Here is a 20,790-nt window from a genome sequence, read left to right as displayed (position 1 = left end):
CTTGCCAAAACTGAACAAGCTTGAGACACCAATAAAATACTACTTAGCTGAAGTTCAATAGAGCAAAAAGTCTGAAATGTAAAACAGTTGGGGAAGAAGTTATTTCATGCATGGCTTTCTTTAATAGTCCTGTGTAAGGCAACTGCCTTTGTTTATACATAGCAAGGAGAATGAAATACAGATATACACCGCTAGAGACCTGCAGTCAAAGATTTGGCTGGCTAGTTAAAAATCAAAATATGAAACTCAGCCACCCACACTCAAATATCATTTCCCCCCACCTCACTATAGTTCCCCCATATTCAAAGCTCCTTTATCTGTCCAAAACCTGCAACATCATCCCCCTAAACCCCAAGTGAAGGTTTTCTCCAGACAAACTGCTCTTCCACTGCCCTCATTTCTCATAACCGATTTCAGGTAAATCACACTCAATTGTGGAAGCTCCACATCAATCACAGCTGGAACTGCTCACCAGGAGTCAAACCAGGAACAGGCAAAGATATTTTTAATGAGTTAATTCTAGTCAAGCATGTTCCTCCCCAAGCCCTAAGGAACGAGTTGACAAAAGTTCAAATAAGCCAATTTATTTCAACTCTGGGTATATTCCTTCCTTAGGGCTTAGGGTGCAATACACATATAGAAACATCACGCTAAGTGTAACACGTCACAAATCCTCACCCCCAATTAAAAGCTTAATCCTGGCCCCAAGTGCCTGCCTCAAAAGAAAAGAAAAATCTTACAACGCTGGTAGGGGGGAAATACCAGCATGGTTTGCAGACTGAAAACTGTATCAGAAATGCAGGAAGCCAACGAAGGAGGTTCCTAGAAGATGCTCCTGTAAGCACTATGCCAGGTATGGAGGCTACTTGGCTTGTGCAGGTGCTGCGCTTGCTATGGTGGCCTTATCTGAGGAAGGGCAGCAGCAAGCCAAAGGTCTCAGTGCCATTGAAAGTACATCCCTTCAAAACCATCATCAGTTGGGATCAGTTGGTCCCTTACCTTTCCCGCCCCGACCTGGCCACAGTGATCCATGCGACGGTCACATCCAGGCTTGACTACTGTAACTCGCTCTACGCAGGGCTGCCCTTGAAACTGTCCCAAAAACTCCAACGGGTGCAGAATCCTGCAGTGAGGCTCCTCACGGGGTTCTTGCCATGGGAGCATATTCACCCAGTGCTCTACCAACTGCACTGGCTTCCGGTGGAGTATATGGTCAGGTTTAAGGTGCTGGTTTTGACCTTTAAAGCCCTATGCGGCCTAGGACCCTCATACTTACGGGACTACCTCTCCTGGTATGCCCTGCGGAGGACCCTAAGGTTCATGAATAATAATAGCATAAAGGTCCCAGGCCCTAAGGAAGCCAGATTATGCTCCACCAGGGCCAGGGCCTTTTCAGTAATGGCTCCGACCTGGTGGAATGCTCTGTCCCACGAGACTAGGGCCCTGCAGGACTTGATCTCCTTCTGCAGGGCCTGTAAGACAGAGCTATTCCGCCTGACCTTCAATTTGAATTAGCCTGATCCTCTATTCCCTTTCCCCTTTCCTCTTCTATGAAGAAACCCTTTCTGGGACCCCACATTTAAACTCTTCCCTGGTCTCCTTGCTGGCCCTAGTAGGAGCAACTTGGCCAGTTAGCCCTGGTGATCATTTGATGTTTACTGAACGGGGTGTTTTTTGTTTCCTTCCCCCCAAATGACCCCTGAATTTTGAATTTTATTGATATGATGCTGCATTTTATGTTGTGTTTTATGCTGTTTTTAAGTGGCAATTTAATCAATGTTTTATATTTGCTGTTAGCCACCCTGAGTCCGGTTTTTAAACCGGGAAGGGCGGGGTATAAATAAAAATTTATTATTACATTATTATTATTGGTGTAGTATCAAATAAGGGGGGAGCACCTGCAATGGAGAGAGAAGGAAACCTCAAGCTAATCACAGCCAATTTTGTGGTTGGAGTTTAGCAAACATCTCTTCTGGGCGGGAGCTGATATAATGGATGACCTGCATTATCATCTGCTGTATTATTAATAGAAATGGATCTAGGAGGAACTGGCCCCTGTGGAAATTAAATGTACACTCCACTTATATGGAAATCGCAAAGCAGATACTCGCTCCCCCCCCAAAAAAAAACCCTCCACAGAAAGCAAGAAACCTAGAGAGGAACAGATACATTATTAGGTTTTAATTAAGGGAGCTGCTGGAGGTGGAAGGATTCTTTACCCATCTTTTATTAAAATATAAGCAATTTTATCAAACATTCATTCTGCCTGCAAAGTTCCTGACACACACATTTTGGGCCCCTGGGCTAAAAGGTTAGAACAAGATTTCCTGACAGTCAGGCTCACATTAAGTTTGTTTGATCGATATTGTATGCACAGCTTTAACTTGCTTTGCATCTCTTTCCAGCAAGCACAGAAATATAGGAAACAAAAACCCCATACAATAAAGAAGAAAATGTAAAGAGATTTAAATCTTTCAGAATCCCAGAAGGTCAGATTAGGTGATTTTCCTGAAAATCTTGATCTCCCTTTTAAAACGCACCTTTGTAGGAGGAAAGGCGCTCACCTTTTAGAAGGTTCTCATATGCAAATGAGCCAAATGAAGTTTTTTTAAAAAAAAAAAAATTATTGCTTTGAGTAATTCAGTTCACTTGACTTATCAGTAAGGTCTTGCCACTTGTAGGAATGATGTAATGTGCAAGAATAATGCAGGCAACAACGTATTTCCGGACCTCTGTAATTTAAAGCTTAGTAACAGTGGTTCCTGGGACGCGGGCAGCGCTGTGGGTTAAACCACAGAGCCTAGGGCTTGCCAATCAGAAGGTTGGCGGTTCTAATCCCCGTGATGGGGTGAGCTCCCGTTGCTCGGTCCCTGCTCCTGCCAACCTAGCAGTTCAAAAGCACGTCAAAGTGCTAGTAGATAAATAGGTACCGCTCCGGTGGAAAGGTAAACAGCGTTTCCGTGTGCTGCTCTGGTTCGTCAGAAGCGGCTTAGTCATGCTGGCCACATGACCCGGAAGCTGTACGCCGGCTCCCTCGGCCAGTAAAGTGAGATGAGCGTTGCAACCCCAGAGTCATTCGCAACTGGACCTAATGGTCAGGGGTCCCTTTACCTTTATCTTTACATACAGGAGAGAAGCAACACTCTCTTATCAGTGGTTCCCAATCTTTACCCTTTCTTAAACTATTTTTTTGGGGGGTAGACCCCCCCCCAGATACTGCTTCAATGGAAACTAGATCGTGGAACAAGAGAAGCTGCCTTGTACTGACCCAAACCATTGGTCCATCTAGCTGTCTACACTGACTATCACCAAATTATGGCACTTCTCAACCGCATGTGTACATTTCTGCTGCCCATTTTCAGAATACAGACAATCAGCAATCAAGGAAACCAGGCAGCATTGCCATGTATACTTGGTTAAACTACACAGAGCATGCAGTTCTTACTGAGAAAGCACCTGACAACAGACTTTGTAGTGGCCTGCAAAATGTTCCATTATAAATTTTGTAAAAAACAAAAGACATGTTGATAATGGCAGGTCTGTTAATGGTGCCGAGAGAATGAAAGATCTGATGAAAAACACACAGACAGACACACGAGCCACAACATGTGGCTTACAAACAAGGAAGTGGCTAACAGAAAAATAGAAAGTTCCATTTACCTGGGGCATAGCCAGGGCTGGTGGTCGGATACATATTTGGGTTGTAGGTGGGGGCAGCCGTGGGATATCCAGCAGGATAACCTAAGAAGAGAGATGAGGTACTTTTAGCTGGGAGAAAGTCAAACAGCAAATATCTGTGCAAAGAGAGAGAGAATGGAACAATTAAAAGCAATAAAAGGATGGCAGGTCAGCAGGAGAAAATAGCCAGGGACTCAAGATTTGGCACCACCTCCTTACTTTCTCCAAAAGGCAATTAAACATAAAGACACACTGTACAAATAGCCCCTTACCTGACAATTGCCCCCGGTTTCTAAAATACTCCATGTGCAAAAAACGAGGCATTTTTATTTATTTTATGATACCTGTATACATCTTTTCAACCCTCATAGTTCTCACAAGTGGTTCGTGATAACAAAATCAGAATGGTGATTTTTTTCTCCTAGGGAGAAATAGCAGCTGTGAAAAGGAGATTTTCATTAGGACTGAGCAGAGGGGGAAAGTATTAACTACCCCATTTCTTCCCTCCCTTCCCCCCTCACCAACACACACACCATGGTCCTCATCATGATCCCCCCCCCAAAAAAAAACCCTCACTACAGTGATTTTAAAAAAATCAACAGATAGAGGAAAACAACAATAATACACTTTACATATAATTTGTTTTGGCCCGAAGGAATCCAGAAATCCAGTATTCAACCATGCTTGGGGGGGGGGGTGTTCTTCAGGGTGCCTTCCCCAAATTACTACATACTCCAACCATGACTGTCACTAAAGCCCTAAGAGGCAAAGGATATTGGAGGCGGGGGGGGGGGGAGAGAAGCAGCAGTTACAAGGAACTCTTCTTCCTGCTGCCAGAAAAGCCCCCCATCACCACTTATCCTTAACAGCCAGATTATGGGTAGGCAAACTAAGGCCCGGGGGCTGGATCCGGCCCAATCGCCTTCTAAATCCGGCCAGCGGACAGTCCGGGAATCAGTGTGTTTTTACATGAGTAGAATGTGTCCTTTTTTTAAAAAAATAATGCATCTCTTGGTTATTTGTGGGGCCTGCCTGGTGTTTTTACATGAGCAGAATGTGTGCTTTTATTTAAAATGCATCTCTGGGTTATTTCTGGGGCATAGGAATTCATTCATGGTTATTATTATTTTTCAAAATATAGTCCGGCCCCCCACAAGGTCTGAGGGACAGTGGACTGGCCCCCTGCTGAAAAAGTTTGCTGACCCCTGAGCCAGATGTTTTCAGTCCCAGTGCTGCACTAGTGTGCCTCCTGGTTCTGCTCCCCTGAAAGGTAGCAGCCGCAAAAGGGGCATATTGTAGGGGGGTGGAAGATGCTCTTCAAAGTCCTCTGCCCAGTCCGCCAGCAGTTTTTCTTGCCCAATAACCAATGCACTTTTCAGGGGAGTAGACAAACCCCAAGTCCTATTAAAATGCAGCCACTGGACGACTAGGAAAGCAATCACCTGCCCCTCAGAAGTGCTTGCAGGATGTGCCCCCTCTTCTACCCGACTCCATGGGCATCCTGAGTAGCTATGGGACATGCCTGGTTTTTTTTTTTTTTTTTTTTGCCTTTCTTTTATAAATTTATGAAGATTCCTCCTTGAAGTTAATTAGAATCATCTATTTCAACAGTCATTACCACTGTGCTGGAATAAATAACTATTTGTTCCAACCTCTCATTTTCATCAGCGTTGCAATTCTGCTACTAAATCAGGTTAATTAAAAATGGTTGCAGTTAATGCCGGAGATGCCAAGGATTCGCTAATAGTATGTAAAGCCCATGCCATTGAGGAGGCTGTGGGGTGTGCAGGATTCTGGCAATCAAACGTCTCTTTGAGTGTTATTTATAGAACCAGCAACGGCACACAGAATTCTAATGAGGACACAGCCAAGTCAAAGGAAGAAATGCACACTTGGCTTCTCATGCGCAGCTCTTGACTGTGGATTTGGGGGGCGGGGGGAGATTCTTTTTGTTGCTTCTTTTTTTTTAAAGTAAAGGCAAATGCACTGCCACGATGACTAATTCACTGCTGTCTTTTTACTACACATCACATCCATCTTCCTTGCCTCTAAGCATTTCATAACAAAAGTGCCCTTTAGATGTTACCGCAGTGGCGTGAGAGCTTTTCCTCCAAGGGTTCCTTCCCTGACGCCACCGCAACGTCCCAGGGGGCCGCCCCAGTGAAAGTGAAGCTCAGTTGCGCAGGGCCTTAGGACCTGGTTTGTCACCCTCGATATGGCTGGATGACAACTGCCCGGGAAGAAGCGGCACAGCTGAAACTGCCGTGAGCTGAATCCACAGGAGAGCTGCAGCTGGAATGGCCAAAGCCCTAGGCTGCTTGGGACCATGGAAGATCGGCTCACCCAATACTGTACTCTGCAAGTGAGGGCCTCCGGCAAACAATGGAGGTCCGCTCCAAACAATGTGGGAATTGGGTCTTTAGTGTCATGGCACCTAGACTTTGGAGCTCCCCTCCCCTTGAATATTAAACAGGTGACATCTCTGTTGTCTTTTCAGTGCCAGCTGAAGACCTTTCATTCTCAGCAAGCCTCATAGTAGAAATCTTCCCCACTCTGCATCAGTATTGGGATTGTTTTTTAAATATGCTTTAAAGTTTTCTCTTTTTTAATGTTTTCATTGCTTTATTGCTTGTTGTCTGCTGCCCAGGACTCCTTTCGAAGAAAGGTTTCAGGAACACTCTCTACCTGGCCTTGAAACCTAATACACATATTTTTTTAGGACGCATCCGATTTTGGTGATTGTTAGTTGATTTAAACCAGGGGTCAGCAAACTTTTTCAGGAGGGGGCCGGTCCACTGTCCCACAGACCTTGTGGGGGGCCGGAACCACCCTCTCCCAAAAGGACCCCCCGCCGCCGCCACTCATGCCGCCACCGTCTTGTCTTCAGCAGTGCCGGTGGCGTCCTCTCTCAGCAGGGCACAGAGTCCACACCCCTGGCCTGGGCGGTGGAGGCAGCCTCCATGCCGCCGTCACCTCCTTCCGCTCGGCCACTTCCTCCCGCTCGGCCACCTCTGGGCGCTGCCCCTTCCTTCCCGCTGAGGCGGCCGAGTGGGAGGAAGCAGCCAAGTGGGAAAAGCCAAGCGGGAGGAAGCAGAGGTGGTGTGGAGGCGGAGGCACCTGCCCAAAAGTGTCCGCGGCTTCTGATTGGCTGCAGGAGCTTCCTGCAGCCAATCAGAAGCCGCGTCGTGGACATGAGGCTCCGCGCCATGCCAGTTTAACACGGGCGGCAGGGTCCGCAAGGTTTGTGGGCCAGATTAACGAACTTGGCAGGCCGCATCTGGCCCGCGGGCCTTAGTTAGCAGACTTCTGATTTAAACTGTGTTGAATTGGGTTGTTTAAATTGTTGCAAACCACCCCAGGATCTTAGGGCGAAAGGCAGGTAGTAAGTTAAATAATAACAACACCTCCACCTGTGGGTTAGACCACTGAGCCTAGGGCTTGCCGATCAGAAGGTCGGTGGTTTGAATCCCTGCGACGGGGTGAGCTCCCATTGCTCAGTCTCGGAGCTCCTGCCAACCTAGCAGTTTGAAAGCACGTCAAAGTGCAAGTAGATAAATAGGTGCCGCTCCGGCGGGAAGGTAAACGGTGTTTCCGTGCACTGCTCTGGTTCGCCAGAAGCGGCTTAGTCATGCTGGCCACATGACCTGGAAGCTGTGCGCCGGCTCCCTCAGCCAGTAAAGTGAGATGAGCGCCACAACCCCAGAGTCGGACACGACTGGACCTAATGGTCAGCCAGTACCTTTACCTTACCATCACATTACAGCAGGGTGAGCTGCTGCTGACCAATCTCTGACGTCCAGCTAGCACTTGCTAGTGTGCTTCAAATGAAAGACGCAGGAGATACACAGACAGGCCCTTTACAACTGGCAAGGTCGCATGCAAGCAACTACAACATGTGGAGCAAAAAAAAGCGGAGACGGTACCTAGAGATGCTATCACACGTAGCGAATCGGGTGTAATTACTTTGGTAAAAATAGGTAAGCGAAAAGGCAGCCATGCTAACACGAAATCAATTCTTCTTCCCCTGCATTTGTCTTGCTTTTCGGTTCTCAGGGGCCGTTCACCCATTATTGTTTCAAGATCTATGTTAGAAAGGAAACTGACCGAGCCACGGCACAGGGCAGCAGACAACATCATGAGCTCAGATGCTTGAACCTGGGTCTCTTGTTCAAGTCCAATACAATCTACACAATCTATTCCCCAGCACAATGATGTGAAGCTAGAGAGAGAACATGCCTTGCTCACGTTCAGACCTCATCAGCTCCAGCATTTATTTATTTTAATAAAAAGAGTAGGTAGCAGGTGATGTGAAAGGCCTCTCTCAGCCTAAGACCTTGGGGAACTGCTGCCAGTCAGAGTAGACAGTGTTAGGAAACAGAAAGAAGAAGTCCCAGCAAAAGAAGAATGGATACAAAAGCTTATGGAATATGCAGAAATGGCAAAACTTCAAAGAAAAATAAGAAATCAAGATAACAAACCTTTTTTTTTATAAAAGAATGGAAATGGTTTACTGAATATTTACAAACAAACTGTAAACATATAAGAACATTGGCAGGATTATTGTAATAACCTGCAGTTTTATAAGAGTATATATTTAAAGTAGATGAAGAAATGAACAAATTAAGTTAATTTGGATATGCAGAAAATATTAAAAATAAATGCCGCAGAAAGAGGGGGAAAGAAGCCAAGTTCTGAAATGTTAAAATGCTTGCAAAATTATTGAAATGTATAAAACTGAAAATCATAAATTATATATGAGACAGTTGAAACAAAATAAAAAAATTCCTTCCAGCAGCACCTTAGAGACCAACTAAGTTTGTTATTGGTATGAGCTTTCGTGTGCATGCACACTTCTTCAGTGGCAGACCAACACGGCTACCTACCTGTAACTAGAAATACGAGACAGTGTAAGAAAAACACCAGCTTCATACCTGCTTCCTCCACCACCCCCACCCCACCTCACCAAGACCACACAGAAAACTACAAAGCATTGATGACTGCAGCTCTAAACAAAATAGGCATCAGTTTTGCCAAATACAGTAGGCCTGAAGTGCAGGACGCTTTGCGAATGTTTAGTGTGGTGTATATTCAATAAGAGCATGGCATACCATGTAAAAGGAGTTCAGAGTACAAGCAGAGCTTTCAACTGAAGCAAAGGAGAGCTCACTGGAGGGAAGAGGAACACTCACCACTGGCAGATGTAGTAGGACCTCTTCCCATTTGCAACCCTTGCTGTTTTCCATAGTTATCTGGAATTTCTCCTGCCGAAGGTTGAGCCCCTCTTGCTCTTCTGCACTGGGCTTTCCCCAAACATTCCCTGTAGCTCAGGACCAGAAGCAGCTCACCCAGTTGGATGGAACTGCAATACTGGTTCCCCCGAAAGGGCTGTCTCTTGCTGTGGAACATGGGTCAGCAAACTAAGCCCCGTAGGCTGGATCCGGCCAAATTGCCTTCAGGATCCGGCCTGCAGACGGCCCATGGATCGGTGTGGGCCATGGGGATTCTGCTCAAAAAAAATTTGTGCAACCTTTTTTATTTTTGTGCCACCATTTCCCCCCTCTCCCTCTCATGCACCAGGTGCGGACCTGCCGAGGGCTGCTGGGCTATGGCCACCATCCTGCCTGCAGGAACCCTGTGGAAAGAGCGTGAGGAGTCGCCGCTTTAGAGGCACTGCAAGCACGCCACCAGGTGAGCCCAGGGCGAGCTCCAGCCCCGCAGGAGGGGCTGGGCACGGAGCGAAGGGGCAAAGCCGGAGGGCGGCTGCGACGAGTCCCGGCCTGGCAGGCCAGCTCCTGGTGAACCCGAGCACAGCCCACCGCCGAAGGAGGTGCCCGGCGAGAGTCCTTGAGGCTGAAGCGCTGGGGAAAGGCTCCCGCTTCCCCTTCCTGGGAGAGGGGGAAGGGGCTAGGGGTGCTCAGGTCACAGGTCTGGGAAGGTAAGCCCAGCAGCTGGGGCTGGGGCTAAGGGGTGGGTGGGGGGGACTACTTGTCCCCTCGCCTCTTCTTCCAGCTCCCCCCCCCAATGGCTTCAAGTTACAAGAAAGGAAATGCCAACTAAACATCAGGAAGAGCTTTCTGGCAGTAAGAGCCATTCAACAGTGGGACGGTCTCCCTTGGAAGGTGGTGGACTCTCCTTCACTAGAGGTTTGTAAGCAGAGGATGGATGGCTATCTGTCATGGATGCTATAGCTGAGATTCCTGCATTGCAGGGGGTTGGACTAGATGACCCTTGGGGGTACCTTCCAACTTTACAATTCTATGATTCTATCATCTAAATAAACATTTAAACCTCTGTCTCTATGCACACATACAGCTGGCTCCCATACAGCCCTATGAATGGCAAGACCTCAGAATCCAGAAAGATTTCCCATTAATTGAGTCAGCCTTTGAAGACAGAACTCTCTTTCAAGCCGGAATTTAAGGCTGCTATAAATATTTGTTTATCTCTTTCATCTACCTGTTAAATCTATGTTGATTCGCTCAACATGAAAGGATTAGAAGTGTGCAAAAGACTCCATCCTTTTGAAGGAAGTGTAAAGTGAGAGGCAAAGAATGCAGCGTTTCTGAAGCCTAGGCAGATAATGAGTGCATTAAGTCTTCCCCTTCCTCCCCTGAACCCATTTTGATTCTAATCAGCCCAAGAACTCCCATCAGTCAGAGACTGCGAGGAAACGGACCATCAGGCAGTGCTGCTGAGATTGTACGTTGATGACCTGCACAGCTTTGATCCACACCACTTCCCTCTTTTTGTTTTGTTTCATTTTCTCTGTCAGTGGAAACTATGCCTGTACAGTCAGGGGTCTACTTTACTACTCGTACTCCAGTGCAGCTGTAACAGTGGTCCCCTGCCAGCCCTGAAAGTCAGCATTGGGGGTGCAAGCCATCTTCAGAGCAGTTTCCCTACGGCACACCAACATGAACCTGGTTAGCACTAACTGCCTTCTCTTCTATCCACAAATATCATATTGGCCCGAATATAAGCTGCACCCACAAAATTTAAAATTTGGTAGCTTGGAGGAGGCTTGGGAGCCGCAGATGGGATGGGCACTGTTGCCCCGTGCTACTTTCTGGGGGGAAGAGCCATATCACTTTGCTGTTGGCCTTCCCCCTTCTCAGCTGGCGTAGGGGAAGCTTAGGAGTGGCGGGCGGGCTGCGTGCCATTGCCCCGCGCTCCCAGGCTGCTCTCTGGGGGCTGCCTGCACCGCTTTGTCACCAGCATAAGCCACACTTTAACTTTTCACCATCAGAATTGGGGGCGGGGGAGAGTGTGGCTTATATTCGGGCCAATACAGTAGCAAAATCTGCTTTGAGCTTGGCCTTAGGAGGGAATCAAGGATTGTGTGTGAGCACAGGCCTCCTGTAGCAGAGGAGATTGGGCAAGTCTGAGGACTGACATCTACAATGGTGCCTCGCAAGACGAAATTAATTCATTCTGCGAGTCGTTTCGTATTGCGAAAAATTCGTCTTGTGAAGCACGACCATAGGAATGCATAGGAATTTAATTCCCATAGGAATGCATTGAAATTTTCGTCTTGCGAAGCATGACCATAGAAAAATTCGTCTTGCGAGTCACCCTTTCGTTAGCGAATGCCTTTCGTCTAGCGAGTTTTTCGTTGTGCGAGGCATTCGTCTTGCGAGGTACCACTGTATCTCCTTAGCATGGGGAAGTAACCTGCTGGTACAGCACTTGACTCCTTGGTGTGTGTTAACACATTCTGCAAAAACTGGGTTCATACTGCGAGTGGGTTCCCTGCTCTGACTGCCCTCGTGTTTAATTCCATCCTGGTTCAGAGCGACCCTCCAGCATGGGAAGGGGAAAGAACAGAAGTTAGGCCTGTCAAAATGTAGAGCCCTGGAATTCAGACCACATCCTCGCCACAAATGAAATACAGACAACACATTGGTAGTCTGTAATGCCTCTTCTTCAGAAGAAACTCAATTGTAATATAGCAGCCTGTTCCACTGAAAATGTCAGGCAACTGCTATTTAGCACTGCAGCATGCCATACGGGCAGGCTGTGGGAGCCAGCACACACTCCCTGAAGTCGCAAATTGTTGTCAATCTGGCAGGGGAAGCATGCATATTCCTCAAAACAACTGTGAACAAATTCTGCAATTATAAAACAACATCTCTGTGCATCAAGAGCAGGGTGGTCATATCCTCATAGAGGAAGGTTTAAAAGACCACATCACCTTTCACCTTTAGGTGCTTAATTTCTGCACCCTAATTAACTTCAGACGGTCCTTATGTTATTTTGGATGGTTCTGGACTAATACCAGCAGAGCAAATTGCTCTCAAATCCATTAGCTTTCGACAAAGGCAAAAGCAGATGGAGCGTGCATGGAATATTAGCAAAACCAGTTTCAGAGTGTTAAAAAGGCTTAATGCTTCTCTCCTGGGTCCCTGGGCAGAATCAAAATGATGCTTCAGGGAACTGGGGAATTCACAGTATCTCTCCTGGCAAAGCTACACAGCTGTGTCTGCAGAAGAATCCAGTATAAGTAAAGTCTAATATCATGGGCTGGAATAGTAGGAAGCCCTTGTTCAAAATAACAGAAGTCACAGGTATTAAAATACCAACATACGTAGATGACTGTTAGTTTTGCATTTGTTCATTTTAAAGTTTTAATTAAAACAAAAATTCAGTCACAAAGGAATTGTTACAGGAATTCTAAGGTCTCACATATATATAAATCATATGTTCATAAATCTACAAGGCAAATACATACATAAGTAAATAAACCACATGTCTGAAATAGTAGAGGAGAGCAATCCTGTAGGCATTTTCACTCTTCAAATATTCTCTGCAGTGAGGAAGGAAATGGGAAAAGCCTTCCCATTCCGGAGGGGAGGCAGGATGATCAATGGAGACCATGTGGGTGTGAGGATATTGGAGCATAAAACGTACAGGTCCGGGAGATCCTGTCCTAAGGGTGTATTTGTGCACAAATAGGTGGTTAGCATCTCAAAAGGAATGGCCAGGCTGCCCAGGTAAAGCAATCAAGTGACCATTATCCGTATCCTGCCAGACAGGGTTTCTGCTGTAGACCGCCCCCTGCGATGTATTTCTGCTGTAGTCTGCCTCCTGTGATCGAAACAAAATATTTTTTTTCCCCTCCAGTAGCACCTTAGAGACCAACTAAGTTTGTTCTTGGTATGAGCTTTCGTGTGCATGCACACTTCCTTCTGTGATGTAAGTTTGGGGGCTGGTCTTGAGCTACAGGGTGGGCAATTTCAAAAGTCTATATAAGGGCTTGCACACCATTGTTCTGGGTCCCTCCTGCCTCCTGTGTGTGGCAGTGAGCACCCTGTTGCAACAGTTAATAAAGATCAGGCTTACTAGCTGCCTTGCTTCTCAATATTCTCTTGTTAGCCTCTGTTATTTTCTCCAGATTTAGAAGGCGATTGGGCCAGATCCGGCCGCTAGGCCTTAGTTTGCCTCCCCATGCTTTAAACCGTGTTGAAATGGGACCGTTTTCCGATTTGCTCAACTCCACTCATTCAAAATACAGAAAGAGAACAGACATTTAAGAATTAGCAAACACCTTGGTATGCACTGAAATTATGACGTACTGCAGCTGATTTTAAATCATTCTACTTTAAGCTGAGCAAAAAGTTAAAATTTGTTGTTACATGTAAAAGTTGGAGGGTGGGTGGGTGGGTGGGTGGAAACACTGAAGCTTAGGTTAGAAATAAAAAAAATCAGCCTTAAAATCTCAAACTTTATATGAATCTAACCAGATAAAGGCTCGGCTTTTAACTAGATGACAACACTAGAAAGGATCTTAACCTGAAGGATTCTGAAGGTGTTTTTCAAAAGCACAAATAAAGTGAGGGGGGCAGCAAAGGAAACCAGTTTATGACGATGACACATCCTGCCCCAAAATATCTCTGACTCCTCTTTACTGTAGTTCAGCCTACCTGTCACCTGAAATTATTCTGCCTGGATTCCCACTGATTAGTTTGTTTCCCAGCCTGCTGTTCAGTTATGCTTTTAAACCCTTTAATGATTTCATTGCTTTTATTACGGATATTAGCAGCCTTGAGCAGCTCTTGCGAAATGGAAAGACATGTTAAGCATCTCTTACTGGTATAGAACCTGGGTGACTTAGGATATTCATGCATAGAAGCATGGACCTGGCAATGTATGGTAAATGCAACTGTATAGCACCATCAAAATCTGCATAGTTGCCAAGTTCTACAAATGCAACGTTACAAAAAATAGGAATACAGCACATACTCCACGGTGAAATACACGGAACACCTTTTCAATTCCCATTCTTTCAAATGGAGTCCACATGAGAATTTACTGGTGGGGAAAAAGGTTGCTTTTTATTGTTCCTTTTGTAATATTGATTTTTTAAAACAAAACAAAAAGCAAGACAATAATTCATGCTAAAGATCAATTCCCAGGTCAACCACGCACATCTACATACAAGTGGATTTACCCTGGAGCAATCCCATCCTCTTGAATGAAGAGCACAGGGTAACCTTGCACCAAATGATTCTTATAGCTTAACATGGTCCAAGACTCCAGCCTAAAGCAGCCCACTTGGGAACAAATGCCACTTTAAGAAGAATTACAAGTAGGATGATTTGGCAATCCATAATACAGTTTCTCTCAGAAATAGGCAACAATAAATCCACGAGGTATAAAGGAATAATTATGGCGACATGCTGGCTGCGTCATTTTTACATAAATCTTCATCAAGGCACATGTCTGAGGACAGTAGAAATTATAGTGACTCATACTTCTGCAATTAGAGGGTTTTAAAAAACCATTTCTTCAGCTTCTGAATTTCCTTCTAAGCTGCATATATTCACAGAGTCATGGATTCAATGGTCGGAAGTCAGTCAACTGTTTGGACTGAGTCTTGTGAAGACACACAAGCGACAACAGAGGACCCTTTTACAGGTGGGTAGCCGTGTTGGTCTGCCATAGTCAAAACAAAATCGAAAGTTCTTTCTAGTAGCACCTTAGAGGACCCTTGATATGCTTATTTGCACAAGCAAAATGACACTTGGAAACAAAGCATATCAAATTATGGCTCCCTCCCCCAACCCAGAATTTTTAAGGCCACATCCACAAATCTTGATTCCCCCCCGTCCCCTGGCACTAGCTCAGTTTTTCACCATTCACCAAACCCATTCCAGAATCAGAATATTTCCCCTAACCACAGCAAAAAGACTGATACTGAGTATTTTGGAAAAATAAAAACGTGTCTCCCTTCTACGATTGGATTGAAGACTTAATACAAACTTGCAACATTTAACAACCTGCATATAAACAAATGGACAAATTCAATGATATTTAGAATCCATTCTTACAAATACTGTAACAGGTTAAGATCTGGTGAAGTACAATAACAACTTTGTAAAGTATACAGTTTTGGGGTTTCCCCCCTCTCCCCCCTTTCCTTTCCCTTCTACACGGGTGCCGTTTCTCTTTTTCTTTCTCTCTCTTTTATTTACGTCTCAACATGTTTACTGCACATATAATTATGTATATTTTAACTTGCAATAAAGATGTCTGGGGGAAAAGAATATTATAGAGTAAGTACCACACGCTGGCCTGTTTGACATCCAAAGTAGCTGTGGAAAGAGACAAAAGTTAGATTAAATATGATAACCTTATTGGTTGTAATGTGCCACACAGGACATCCTCAAGAAATAATATACGTGCCCAATTCAGTTTTGGGGGAGTCAACTTCAATTTTTTGTACATCAGTGGTAACTGATGGCTGGTAACAGTGCTTTTTCTGGGGGGACGCAGGGGTATGCATACCCCTAAACATTTTGTGAATCTAAGTTTGGCCTCATTGAGGGGCAGTATTTCAATATGAATAGAAAAATGAGAGTACAGTCATACCTCTGGATACGAACGCTGCGTGTTGTGTTCGTCACAGGTTACGAACGTGACGGACCCGGAAGTACTAGAACGGGTTACTTCCGGGTTTGGCAGTTCGCACATGCGCAGAAGTGCCAAATTGTGCTTTGCACATGCACCGAATCACGTCACGCACATGTGCAGATGCGGCACTTCAGATTGCGCGCTGCTCATGTTGCAAACGGGGCTCCGGAACGGATCCTGTTCACAACCAGAGGTATGACTGCACTCTTAAACATGTTTTTTGTTAGCAAAAAAGCAGTGGCTGGTGGTACAATAGTTTGTAAACAAGCATTTTGGTTTCCCTGCGAATGTCCCTGTCTTCAAACACCCTGCACTTCAATCGGGAGAAAGCTGCACTCGCAGAGCTCAGGTGATGCTGGATTCTGGCATACTGCATCTTAAAGTAGTGCTGTAGCACAGTCAACAGTCCAGGCCCTGCCTATCCCTTGAGGCTGGCAATCATTCAGAATGGAAGTGATTTAAGCTGTAAACCTGGACGGCAGTAGTCGATCTCCTGACATGCTCCAAGCGCAGTAGCAAGAGGACTCTCCAATCTTAAGACATTCTTAATAAAGGAGGGAATATTTGCATATCGGAGCAACTAAAAAAACGTATCCCCAAATATCCGGGAGAGGAAGACCACAGTATATGATTAATTATCATTCCTGTCCTCAGTATAGCATACTCTGGATTTTTCCATTAGGAGCTAGGATGGGCTGCTCTTTGTCCTACAACAGGGGCCTGATCATGACAGCATTAAAATAGTGCGTGCGTGCGCGCGCACACACATACACACGTGCAATACAGAAACCAAATGCAGTGGCCAAATAATAGTTTGGGGCCTTTTGAAACCTATTTTGATGGCCATGGCTACAAACACCTGCACTCTAAGGAGTTGTTCATTCTGTCTCACAGGCAGTGCCTGTTGAACCCAACATTTAGAACTGTCGTTTAATTTCATGTCTCTTCCCTCCCCTTTAAAGTTCTTGCATGCAGCCTCCTAATTGCTTTTTCAACATATCCAGTATAATCTTCTCTCACTGTTGTTGCAAGGATTATGGAGAAATAAAAAGATAAAGCTATGTTTTATTAATATGGAAATCAGAAATTAACTTCCATATGAAATGCAGAGACTGTTCCTACACTGCTCTTGCACTGCTCCTCCCCCCCCCCCCAGTCTTTGGAGGATTATAAATCTGGAGAGTAATAAAAAGAGTCTTGAAGCTAACTAAGCAATCTAAACTGAGAAAGGTACATTCAGAAATTCTATTCAAGACAGAAAGGTAATACACAACAAAAGGAACTGGCATAGGTTGGTGCCCAAAATGTGGGCATTTTGCCTGAAGAATCTCTATTCAGCATAATAGTGTGGTACCCAGGGAAGCTTATGAACTCTGGGCTTCTGATCAACAACTCTCCATTAGTCCTCTTCAGCATAAGCTCTTCAGTTGCCCTTTACTGTACAACAATTTTTTCTACAGATCTGGTCTTTTGTTGTTGTTGTTGTTGTTGTTGCTTAGTTGTGTCCGACTCTTCGTGACCCCATGGACCAGAGCACGCCAGGCACTCCTGTCTTCCACTGCCTCCCGCAGTTTGGTCAGACTCATGTTGGTAGCTTCGAGAACACTGTCCAACCATCTCATCCTCTGTTGTCCCCTTCTCCTTGTGCCCTCCATCTTTCCCAACATCAGGGTCTTTTCCAGGGAGTCTTCTCTTGTCACGAGGTGGCCAAAGTATTGGAGCCTCAGCTTCAGGATCTGTCCTTCCAGTGAGCACTCAGGGCTGATTTCCTTCAGAATGGATAGGTTTGATATTCTTGCAGTCCATGGGACTCTCAAGAGTCTCCTCCAGCACCAGAATTCAAAAGCATCAATTCTTTGGCGATCAGCCTTTTTTATGGTCCAGCTCTCACTTCCATACATCACTACTGGGAAAACCATAGCTTTAACTAGACAGACCTTTGTCGGCAAGGTGGCACTGTGGGTTAAACCACAGAGCCTAGGGCTTGCCAATCAGGTCGGCGGTTCGAATCCCCGCGACGGGGTGAGCTCCCATTGCTCGGCCCCTGCTCCTGCCAACCTAGTAGTTCGAAAGCACGTCAAAGTGCAAGTAGATAAATAGGTATCGCTCCGGCAGGAAGGTATACGGCGTTTATGTGCGCTGCTCTGGTTCACCAGAAGCGGCTTAGTCATGCTGGCCACATGACCCAGAAGCTGTACGCCGGCTCCCTCGGCCAGTAAAGCAAAATGAGCACCGCTTATTTTGGATGAGTGCCAGGGAAGGCCCCCCGAGGGTGCATGTGTACCCATGGGTGCCGAGGTTAAAGGCACTCACATAGTAAAGCTGGGAGAAACCTCTGCCTGAAACTTTGGAGAGCATTTGCCAGATAGCAGACAGTACTGGGCCAGAGGGACTAATGATTTGACTGTGCGTAAGGCAGCTTCAAACATACACTGTGCTGTAAAGTCAGTAGTGCAATCAAGCAAAAGAAACCCAGAGAGCAAATTGCTTGAATACTCATAACTGATCTGGCATCTGCATACATTTAAAGTTAAGATAGTAATGTTATTATAATAACACAGCTTACTCTCGTTTTTTTACATTTCCCCTCTGGAAATTTCCTTTCATATTATCATCATGTTGTGGCTGTTTTCGTTGTACTTTTGCACCAGAGTCCCAAACTGGCCATCAGCAGCCCTGACAGTTAAGTCCAGTCGCAAACGACTCTGGGGTTGCGGCACTGATCTCGCTTTACAGGCCGAGGGAGCCGGCGTTTGTCCACAGACAGTTTTTCCGGGTCACGTGGCCAGCATGACTAAGCCGCTTCTAGCGAAACCAGAGCAGCACACAGAAACACAGTTTACCTTCCCGCCAGAGCGGTACCTATTTATCTACTTGCACTGGCATGGTTTTGAACTGCTAGGTTGGCAGGAGCTGGGACCGAGCAACGGGAGCTCACCCCGTCGCAGGGATTCGAACTGCCGACCTTCTGATCGGCAAGCCCAAGAGGCTCAGTGGTTTAGACATATAGTACTCTTAAAACTAAACACTATCAAAAAGATTCACAAACATTAAAGGAAAACCACCACAGAAAGGTAACGGCAGAATTAAGAGAGTTGCTCACCTCAAAGACATGAAAATCAGATTCCAAGAAAGCAAAATCAAAGGGTAATCTTGATTTAAGGCTAGAATTCATGAGTAGTTTAAAGCTCGCATTGCAGAATTTGGGGGGGAGAGAGAGAGAGAGAGAGAGAGAGAGAGAGAGAGAGAGAGAGAGAGAATCCAAGATGCAAGCCATAGTTTTAGTACCTCGGAGCTCTAGGTGCTGTTCCCCAATTTTCTTTCTGAATTTATGGAAGAAAGAACGTGTACAGTTTGGGCAGAAGACCTACAGGATAAGTCAAAGCTGGTAAGATGCCGTGTGGAATTCTGCTCTTCTTCAATACAGTAGAGCTTTCAGAGTAGTTTCCTTGCATTACATTCTGCATATAGTTGCTTCCACTTAATAACAAAGGCAATATAATTGAGATGCAGGTTACAAAAAGCCTCAAATGTTAACATTAACCTGCAGTAAAAACTTGCAACAAAGGCAACTTGCATCTCCAGTCCAAGCCCTTAAAATCAAGTAGAAAGCAAAAAAATTGTCTTATCCATAATCTTACAGTGCACTAGGTGTATTTACAGGAGGAAAGAAGGTAATCTATACTTTAACAGTATACCCACGAATACCTCCTTCATCCCCAGGCTCTTGTCCATGAAAGTCAATGGGTAATTCGTTTGTAAGGGGAAATATCTGTAAGATATATTTTAAAATCTGCATTTTTAATGAAAGTGTCACCAAATATTGGAGGCAGTTTTTATCTGAATCAAAACCCACATGAGTATTCCATGATTAAATTTAGTGGGTGCGAAATTTCATTAGGTTGCTCAGTTTTAAGCAGATTGGATAATTAATTCTGAAGGACAGAATTTGAGAGGGGGAGAAATAATACTGCCTTTAAAAAAAAAATCTCACTTCCAGCCTTCCGCCATCTGTGCGATTATTCCCATTCATGTAATACATCAGTGTCTCACAGCTTGGTCTTTGATGAATTTATAAAGAATGTGACCTTATCAATCAAGGGAGGTTAACGGCTTCTAAATGCTGATAGATAGCCAAGAGCACATGGTCAAATCCTTATGACCCTTTGGGTAAAAGTTGACACTGAAGTAGAAAACTCTATATTTCATTTAGTTCCAACTAAAAGGAAAAGGGAAAAGGGAAAGGACGACAGGCTGGAAACTTAAGAAGACAAATAGAATGCATATTAATAAACTTATTATTAAATAAAAATAGTTGTTGCACAGATAAGCAGAAGTCCCAACAGAACCAAAAACCACCACTAGTCTACATCAGTGCATATTTCCTCTTGTGCCCTTCTACCAATATGTACCAAACTGCTTAGTGCACTACTCATGAATTCTGTGTCTGTGCATGGAACAGATTTTCTAGATCAACCTTCTCCAACATGGAGCCCTCCAGATGTTTGGACTTCCGTTAACCCTGACCATAGGCCCTGCTTGTCTGGGGTTGATGGCAACTGAGAGTTCAACAACATTTCGTTTTCCTCCCTCTCTCGTAATATCACGTTAGCCACAGAGAGAACAAGATGCTGAGCTAAACGGGTCTTTGGGTTTGGTTTAAATACCTATAATTAATATATTAACAATAGAATGCAAGGAGAGTCTCGTGGATGCTCATGTGGATGGAGAAAAATGACTCCATTTCCTAACTATATCTTTCCACTGGGAAGAACCCAGAGATGATAGAATGGTTAAAATGAAAACAGTTTCTGACCTTCCATGCAATACCTGTCAATATTGGCTAATGTGGTGACTTGGATGAAAAGAATTTGAGGAAAGGTGCTGTAGCAGCTCCGGCTGTCATGACATCTTAGGAAACATGGTGTTGGGGAACACCCTACGATAAGCCCATTGCTCAGTGAGCCGACCAAAGCGGAGCTGGACATCATTTTCTTTGTTTCAGTTTGAATTTAGCCCTAGCACTGAGCAGATGTGGGGTTCTTTCTCTAATTAACAGTATTAATAATCGCTGGGAGCTGAGCTGCAACAGTAAGCAGAAGATCGTGTCTGCAGCAGTTTTCTGCAGCTCAAGGAAATGACAGTCATGGGGCTATAATCTCCTGGTTCATATTTGATGTTGCATCACTTAGCACGAGTAAT

At 45.1% G+C, this 20,790-nt stretch overlaps 1 protein-coding gene across 6 annotated transcripts in view; it reads right to left on the bottom strand.

Moving 5' to 3' along the window:
- The window catches only part of FAM168A (family with sequence similarity 168 member A), a 138,260-nt gene that overhangs the window by 22,626 nt on the left and 94,844 nt on the right, over window positions 1-20,790 (bottom strand). For all 6 annotated transcript variants that reach the window (XM_033145966.1, XM_033145965.1, XM_033145960.1 and 3 more), the window contains one exon: window positions 3,661-3,741. In XM_033145966.1, coding sequence (XP_033001857.1) covers window positions 3,661-3,741 — 81 coding nt within the window. The remainder of the gene's footprint in view (window positions 1-3,660; window positions 3,742-20,790) is intronic.

This window comes from Lacerta agilis, chromosome 4, assembly GCF_009819535.1.
Source record: "Lacerta agilis isolate rLacAgi1 chromosome 4, rLacAgi1.pri, whole genome shotgun sequence".
NCBI lineage: Eukaryota > Metazoa > Chordata > Lepidosauria > Squamata > Lacertidae > Lacerta > Lacerta agilis.
This window is presented reverse-complemented; position numbering and strand designations above follow the sequence as displayed.